Below are 9,049 nucleotides of genomic sequence, written 5' to 3'. Positions count from 1 at the left end.
ATGGTATAATAGGATGGTAAATAAGCTAAACACAAGCAGATAGCAAAATAACTTTGAATTGAGTTAAAACCTGTTGGGAGCTCCTTAATGAAGTAACGATTGTGTCAGTTGAAACCAAAGCTCGCTCGCACATATTGATAGCTCTATGAAGCTCCTTTATATGACCATATTTTGGCTGCCTAATCAAACCTGATTGTTTAAGAACAGAATACAAAACTATTTAGTTAATCATCAATAATATCGTTTGAGATATTGTTTCGATAATCGCATCCCAACAAGAGAAAGCATTTATTGCAGTGAGGAGAAATGAGTTTTGAAGTTTGTTATATGCAATAATTCATGAAAGATTTTGGTTTGAAACCATGTCAATAATACTTAAACTAACATAGAAACTGAGTGTGATGTGATGAAAACGAAATAGCTTACCATCCATTCCAAGCTTCAGTCCACATTTTAGGTTTGGGAAACTGTGTAGTTCAAACATATATGCATACAATTGGTCAATTTATATTTTATTTAATAAAATTATTTTTGAAAATTTTAATTTATAAACATCAAAACTTAGAACATTCTCTTTCACTAAAAAAATTTGTGTTTATCATACATCGACACAAACTTCTATATTATAACACATCCTCGTAATTTTTCTTTTAACCATTCTTATAATCATCGTGTTATCCCCTTCCAACATATGCAGCTGAAGTGGATGAAGATGTAATCAACGGACGTGTTTGTGTTGAGACATCAGAAGAACCAACCATGAGAACATTGTTTTTTTTACCTTGCAGGAAATAGAGTCATTTTCAAAGGAATTGCAAGGGGAGTTATCATAAGAGCAGTAATTTAGAACAAAACCTTTTAGCAATATGCTGTATATTAATGTATAATATACTGAAGCACAAAGTGCCTGAGATTGTGAAAGTTCCTCATGTTGGTAACAATCACGGCTCTGCAACATCTTTCTATGTCCCCTCCAGCACTTTATCATGCCAGCATGTTTACCAGTCTCCATACTATGAAAACATTCCTTGCATGTGACATTTCCCATGCTTCTCAAGATCAATGTTCACTAGAGAACTGCATTAATAAACACACATGTTTGCCATTTCTTCATCCAAGCTTTCAGCCACATAGTAATCATTTTGTTGTGATATACTTTTGGTAAACTCGTGACATCTTTACAGGTCAAGAAAAGAGTTCAAAATTCAATGTATTTTAAATTGTTAGAACGACAATTCCAATTCAAAACTAAACAAATACGACAAAAATACATAAAGAGAACACACGATATTTGATAACGAAGTTCGGCCAGTTGTGCCTACGTCTCCGACTACAGAGCAGCTGTAGTTCCGTTATATTAATCATATTTATGTTTTACATGTTACAGAAAACAAAAATCAATAACAAGGTGTTGCAATGTCTCCAACAAAACTAGGCAAAGTTGTTGCTATGATCAACCAAACTCTTGAGTCTTTCCATGATGGCTCTCTTCTGAGGGATCTACCTCATAGAACACTGGTATAACCACCAGACTCTTGCTTCTGCCAATTTCCATGATGTTCTCCACATCTAGCATACACCATCTTGAATTAGCATAGTTACTTGACAAAACAACGATACAGATTCTAGACAGTCCAATTGCTTCCAAAAGTGAGACTGAGATCTGATCTCCTCGTCGAATCCCATCATCGTCTTTGAAAACATAAATCCTGGCATTTTCAAGGGAGGTATAGAGATGTGAAATGAATTTTGCACGACAGTCTTCCCCTCTGAAACTCAAGAACACATCGTAGATCCTTTCCTGAAGTTAAAAAAAGAAGAAGTTAATTATCAAAGCTTGTGTGGTGGCTAAAAATCTTATTATGCTATTGGCACCAAGACCAGTTTTAAGACTAGAACTTTTGGGCACATTTAATTTTTATTTGCAACCTAACAAAGTTCAGAAAAACCAATTAATGTTACTTTGCTTCCCTCCAAAACATTTATATTTATTATCAAAACAAAATATCAACTAGAACTTAGAAAAACCATATCTTACCTTAGCCACGCTCTCTAATTTTCTCCTTATGATCGCATTTGCCAACTCTTCTAATTTTCAATAAAAAGGTGTTGCATGCCTATGACAAAACTAGGCAAAGTTGTTGCTATGATCAACTAAACTCTTAGTCTTTCCAAGATGGCTCTCTTCTTTTCCTTGAAGGTGGCGGGGATACTCCATTTTTGAATGCCTCAAATATAGGATGAATGTGTCTTGACTGATGTGGAGGATCTCTCTGCAGACGTATGGAAATTTCCGGATATCGACCATTCAGATTTGAAGGGAATATCATTGGACAGATCTACCTCACAGAAAAACAAATGGAGATATAGTGTAAAGGTTAATAGAACAAAGTAGTAACCAGAAGCAAATAAAATTAAGAATGAATGCTTTCTAAGTGAATAATGTCAAAAATATATTTGAAATATCTGAACAGAGGTAACCAACAAGAAACAAAAATAAAAGAGAAGATCTAACCATACTTTTGAGGTTCCATAATGTTATCAAAATAGTATCGGTGGCAGCTTTAACAAACTCCTTCCCAATGCAAAACAATCCAAAATCAAACATACTTTTAACAAAGGCCTTTTCAGAATCTGCTATTAACCAGATGATAGATTTCAGTTAGTAACAGTCAAATATAAACTTGAAGCAGAAAATACACAAATTTTTTGTATTTAGAAAGACTAAGATTAATATGTTCACCATAAATGGAAGTTCATATTATGATTAGCAAATACTCACAACCATGAAGTCTTGCAGAGTGCATCATTTCGTTAAATGCTTCTTCGGTGATCCTCTTGGTTTGTGAGGTCCAGTTGATCCATGAGTAATTTTGCAATTCCTCCAGATTTCTCCATGAGTGTGCCCAACAGTTGTCTATATTAAATAAAAAGGAAAGTATCAACTAACAAATTTTGTGTTAGTGTGTAATCTCACAGATTGAGAAAACACATACACTTGTTTTCTAGCTAGCTTGCAATTTTCTCTCTTAGAATCTTCACCATCTTAGAAATCTGACTTTGTCTGCAGTTGGAATTCTGAATTTCAGCCCCCAATCTGAAAAATGAAAGAAGAAGTATTTCAACTACTAATGTGAATATGATGCAAGGAATGTGAATATGATTAATTCATAATTTATAAGCAAGTTAGGAATGTGAGCAATCTTACATTACTCTTTTCATCGTTTCTTCCACAAACTTGCTTTCCCTCTTCTGACTACGTGTTGAAGTTACTTTCCATCCAGGCATTATATCTCTTTAAGATTAGAGATGTGTAAAAATGAGAACTGGTCTATAGAAACTGCAGTTGGGCCATATTTTTCACGTATTCCGAAAAAATACTAGCAATCTGTAGCCATGCAGAACAATGTTGAGGAAGCCTGTTATAGAAACATCATTTGGCCTTAAAATGAATAGAAACGACATGCAACAATATTCATAGTACTAAATTAGTCATCGTTCCAATGAAAATGGAATATGGATACTCACATATATGTGCTAGTCATAAAAGTATTGTTTCTTAAAGACTTCCATGCTTTGAAAGTTGGGATTCAAATTCATCGACACGTAACATGTTTGTCAAAAGCGTTATAACCTACTTGAACAGAAACACATCTTTTAAAAATTCCAAAGTAATTAGTTTATTTCAAAATTATATTTAATCATCAAATTAACACGCTTTTCAATTTTCTTTCATAAATTTCAAAGCAATAAATCAATGTACACTTACTAGAAATTGATATCTTCTTAAAAAAATACTCACAACTATGTTGTAGCCTTGGAGAGTGAAACATTTGGTTAAATGCTTCAGAGGAGATACAAACACTTTCTTGCAATTCTGTTTGTTTGTGACATCCATATTATTCCAAGTTCATAAAACCTTTCTTTCCTGGACAAAGAATATCCCCTCACTAAGCAGGGAACTATTTGTAATGGGTAGACAACGGGTATATAAATGAAGTAATACATAACAGATTGAGAAAACACATACAGTTGTTGTCTCTTGTTTTGCTGTTTCTTCTCTTAGAATCTTCTCCATGTCAGCAGCAACAATATAATGAAGAATCAAAGGGGTTTTGATGTGAGAACGAGGAAGCATTCCATTTCAATTTGAACCCCAAATGGAGTTAAAACCTAGATTAGGAAGAAAATGTTATCCATAAACAGTGCAATTAAACATATTTATTGATGGTATTTAGTGACTCACCTTGATGTAATTACTCATTTGATGATTTCCAATTCTATATATATTGAGGGAATGTGAGATATCTTACGCCACTCTTTCCCTTTCTTCCTCTGCAAATTTACTTTCAACAGCGGACATCTTATGATATGCAGTTCTTTAAGAGAGGAAGGAAATTCCCCCTTTTCTGGCAATGACTTGAGTTTGGGTGCATTAGAAATGTGAAGTGTATGGAGAGAGGTGAGATGTTGAAGCCACTTCCCATCCAAGCATTCTATATCTTTAAGATCACAGATCACTAAGGAAACGAGATTAGTGGGTAGAAATGGAACTTGCCTTTTCATCACCCCCTTCACAATATCATCACCCCTAATAGCCAGCTTTGAAAGAGACGTGTGATGTTGCCAAGTTGTATTACACAAAATCCCTCCAACATTACTAACCGACAGTTCCCGCAAAGTGATCGGCAAATCATCTATGGGAAAAGATTGAAGATTTGGAAGCTCACGAATTTCCATTTCTTGAAGGCTAGTTTGAGTGAATCGTAGAGAACTTAACTTCTCACAACTCCGCAAACATAAATAAGTGAGTTTAGGAATGGGTAATCGATTTAAGGAAACTGATTCCAGTTCATCACAGCTCCATATTGTGATGGTTCTAAGAAACACTAGATTTGGTTCCGATGCATCTTCTGCTATTGATATGGATTTTAAATGTTCACAATTCTCAATAACTAGACTTTTGAGGACAGGGAGAGAGCCCAAGGTAAATGATGTCATTGAATTACAACTACCAGATATCCTCAATTCCTCCAGTGATGAGTAATTATGAAAAGATTCATGAGAAAAGAATTCCAGATTCTCACAGGAAATGATATAGAGAGATTGTAAGGTTTTGGGAAGACCGTCTCTCGGAAAGGATGTTAGAGATGGAATTCTGTATAAGGTCAACTTTTGAAGAGAATTGAGACAAATCACCAATTGGCTGAATACGTCAGATGGTGGGTTTGTAATAGAATGTGTTGACCCCATCAATAAGGGACAATCCCTTAAGTTAAGGTTGGCAAGTGAAGGAAGATTGTTGGGTGCCATCCCTTTAAGTTCGGGACAATTTTCAAGTGACAAACTTTCAAGCTTAGGAAGGTTGCCAGGTATGTTTTCTTTCAGTTTCGGACAATTATTTAATGATAAGCTTAAAAGATTAGGAAACTCTATAGATGTACCTCCAATCAACTTCCATTCCTCCCACTCTGCCATATCTTCAAAGCTTAGAATCTCTAAAGAGGTAAATGGTTGAAATGAAGAAGAACCACTTCCATAGAATACGGTACCGACACTTTTTACAGATTTCATCTCACTAAAAAAAAGTTGTTTTAGATTACCGAGTTGTCCCAGGGATGGCAGCACTGAAATATTTTTACACCTTGTGATCCTCAAACACACCATGTTTACGAATAAAGGACCTCCCACCCAATTTGATAATTTGTCTCCACCATATCCAGAGATGGTCAAACTCTTCAAATTTATCGATGGGCGCAGTTGCTCCAATACAACACTTTGTATTTGTGAGTTTGAAGGAGCAATGTGAGACCACTCTAGTTCCAACTTGTCAATTTCGTTTTTCATCTCCAAGTTTGCTTGAGAAGCTTGAGACGAGTCAATTACATTTTCAAGATGTGAGATGGAAAGGCTTCCTTTTAGATGGTGAAATTTTCCAAGATCTTGAATCTTCAATCCAACATCGTTATCGCTGCTCACAATAAAATTGGACAATGTTTGTAGATTTTCTAGTCTAGATAACTGTATAGGCATTTCCTCCAATGGAGTGCCATTGATGTCAAGGTGGCGTAGTTTCACCAATTTTCCAATGTCCTTTGGCAATTTAGCAAGTTTGTTGCATCTTGACAATAACAACGTCTGTAAATTATAAAGCTTGCATGTTTCTGAAGGCAAACTTTTAATCCAAGTTTGAGAGAGATTCAGGTATCGCAGATACGTCAAATTTCCAATTGATTTGGGCAACTCAGTGATATTTTGGTAGGGTGAAAGTGACAACACGTGTAAGTGTGTCATTTTTGACAACAAGTCAGAAAATAACTTCCACGACTCCGAATCGTCATACCCAGATGAAGCTTGCAACCGCATGGGTAAAATGGTCCGTAGACCTTTTAGTCCATGCAATTTTTCAAATTTATTGTATGAGTTATATTCTACTATGTCGTATGACAAGTGTCGCACCCTTTCATCTGACTTATGTTCGTCCAATCTAATGCAATACGGAAATGAAACTGCCATAGCTAAATCATTGATTAGATCATGCATTTCAAAACTGTTTTCCTCATGAGCAACGAACCGTTGACGTATCAGAGACCTTGACACTAGTTCATCAAAGTATTTTTCTGCTACTTTTTCCCAACTTTTCTCAATTTCCGGACAAGGTACTAAGCCTTCTGCAATCCACAACCGAGCCACCATCGCTTTCACTAAGATTGAGTTCTTCGGAAAAATTGACAAATAAGCAAAACATCCTTTTAAGGAAGCTGGAAGAAACTGATAGCTCAATAGCAAAGCTGGTTGCACCTCATCATTTGTATGTTCCCATATACTACTGTTTAATACATCATTCCAATGATCTTGTGACAAATTGGTGCGAAGAATACCCCCCAATGCTACTGCAGCTAATGGTAAGCCACCAATTTTTTTGGAAATTTCTCTACCAGTTATTTCTAAATTGGGATGTTGTTGGTAGTTTGTTTCTACAAATGCATGTTGGGCTAATAAAGACCAGGAATCTTCAGTTTCCAAAGATCTCAAATGGTGGACATAGACAGATTTTTGCTTGGGTAGTGCGACTCTTACATCTCGAGTTGTGATGATAATCTTACTTCCTATTTGTCCAACATTAAAGATACCACTTAGACTATTCCAACCAACATAGTTTCCATACCATATATCATCCAGTACTAACAAAAACTTTTTGTTACTTAAACTTTGCTGCAACTGATCTTCGAGTTTAACTAAGTCAGTTTCTGTAATTGTTCCTGAAGTGACAGATTTAAGAATGGTTTTAGTGATAGTGACAACATCAAAATCTTTTGGAATATGTGCCCACCCGCTGACTTCAAACTTCTCCTTCACGTCGCGGTCATGGTAAAGGAGTTTAGCTAGTGTTGTTTTTCCTAACCCTCCCATACCCACAATGGAAATCACTCCTATTTTATTTCCACTATCATAACCATCCTCTGACAGCAAAAACTCTTTGAGTTTCTTTATGTCATCATCTCTGCCATAAATAGCAGATTCATCTCCTAAAAAAGGACTTGTAGGAGTTATATTCCTAACACAGCTGGAAACACCTTCTTTCAATCCGAGATTTTGGTTTCTCAAATGTTCTAACCTTCCAAATAGTTTTTGCAGTTTAGAATTGATCTTTTTATTAAACCTTTTAAAATACGACAAAAACTTATTAAGAACCTGACCACCTTCAGCTTGGCACCTTAAAGCTTCAGTGTTGAGTTCGTCGAACAGTTGGTCAGCTTGAAAGACAGCATCTTGCAACATCTCCAGCCACTTCTTGACAGCAGGGTTAGTGATCTGTTTGTCCTCAGCATCATAAAGTACAGATTGAAGACTCAGCAGTGATACATTCAGCTTATCCAACAGCTCATCGTTAAGCTTAGTCCTCCGAAATAAAGTAACAAACTCGCCAGAAGCAATCTTTCCCACTAATATCTTCATAGAAGCCGATAGAAATGCTCCTCCAACAATAGCCGCCATAACTTAGTTCAACAGAGTAAGAATAATTTGAGAAATTAGTGTAGAAAGGAAATGCAAGGTAGATGAAAATGCAGCTTAACAAGACTTATTAAGTTGTTGCAACGTATAGAAGAAAAAGCAACAATTATTAATGATGAAACATAAAGAAGAAAAAGCAACAATTATTAATGATGAAACATAAAGAAGAAAAAGCAACAATTATTAGTAATGGAACGTATAGAACAAAAAGCCGGAATTAGTGGAGGAATGATTGTGTCCACTACTTCAATTTCCTATTGATAGTCAGTCAACAATGATAATCACATTTGTTTATTGTGTCAAAGAAAATATTAAAGTTAGCTAGCAATCATTTCGATTCCATTAATACACTGCAACGATTATTTTGAAATATTAGAAACAATAAACATTTGAAATAGAGTTCATATAACATAAAACGAATGAAAACATTAGAAACATAACTTTTTTTTAAAATAAAATACAACATCATAATAATGTTTAAAGAGTGATTATAACACCAAATCAATTCTTAAGAACGCAGTCAAATTCCAGTTTTTCTTCAGACTGAAAACTATTATTCTAGTAGAGTTCTTTTAATTTTATCGAAATTTTATGGCTGAATTATTTCTATAATATTTTAAGAATCATATATTGACATTCAATATTTATTGAGGCGACCAATAAAATATCAGCTTGTTTTTATGGATTGGTACTCCTTCATTCGGTTTTATAAGAATAAAGATACTAAGTTAGGAGTAGTTTGGGTCGCCACTTCTTGGACGTTATGGTTAGTGAAGAACGGGATTTGTTGTTGGAATGATGCTTGGAATATTAAGCTCTTAGTTTGGAAGTGGTCTAAGTGTGGGAAAATTACACACTTCAATTATTCCTTTTACGAGTTTAGTAAAGACCCTCTAATATTTCTCTCGTAATTTTAATTGGTGTGTAATCTTTTTTTGTCGGATTATCCCGTTTCTTTGTAATCGGGCTGTAGAATCCTTAGTTCTCACTTATATATATTTCCTTGATTAAAAAAATGATATATAGATAAAAA

At 34.9% G+C, this 9,049-nt stretch overlaps 1 protein-coding gene across 9 annotated transcripts; it reads right to left on the bottom strand.

Moving 5' to 3' along the window:
* Positions 1-1,197: 1,197 nt before the first annotated feature.
* LOC131593233 (putative disease resistance RPP13-like protein 1) lies at positions 1,198-8,265 on the bottom strand. 9 transcript variants are annotated; one of them, XR_009280803.1, is made up of 10 exons: positions 4,247-8,265; positions 4,031-4,173; positions 3,803-3,928; positions 3,529-3,634; positions 3,209-3,419; positions 2,997-3,097; positions 2,783-2,917; positions 2,521-2,637; positions 2,039-2,339; positions 1,198-1,801 (listed from the first exon to the last, which is right to left on the bottom strand). XR_009280803.1 is itself a non-coding variant. In XM_058865545.1 (2 exons), exon 1 carries the CDS (start codon positions 7,996-7,998, stop codon positions 4,261-4,263), a length of 3,738 nt encoding a protein of 1,245 aa, XP_058721528.1. In that variant the 5' UTR covers positions 7,999-8,265; the 3' UTR covers positions 4,030-4,173; positions 4,247-4,260. The 9 variants fall into 9 exon arrangements, 1 of the variants encoding a protein (XP_058721528.1); XR_009280805.1 differs by having other exon boundaries at positions 2,039-2,343; positions 2,521-2,634; XR_009280802.1 differs by having other exon boundaries at positions 2,521-2,634.
* Positions 8,266-9,049: the final 784 nt, after the last annotated feature.

Source organism: Vicia villosa, linkage group LG3 (assembly GCF_029867415.1).
Source record: "Vicia villosa cultivar HV-30 ecotype Madison, WI linkage group LG3, Vvil1.0, whole genome shotgun sequence".
Lineage (NCBI taxonomy): Eukaryota > Viridiplantae > Streptophyta > Magnoliopsida > Fabales > Fabaceae > Vicia > Vicia villosa.
Note: the sequence above shows the minus strand (reverse complement) of the source record. Positions and strands in the feature narration are given on the sequence as shown.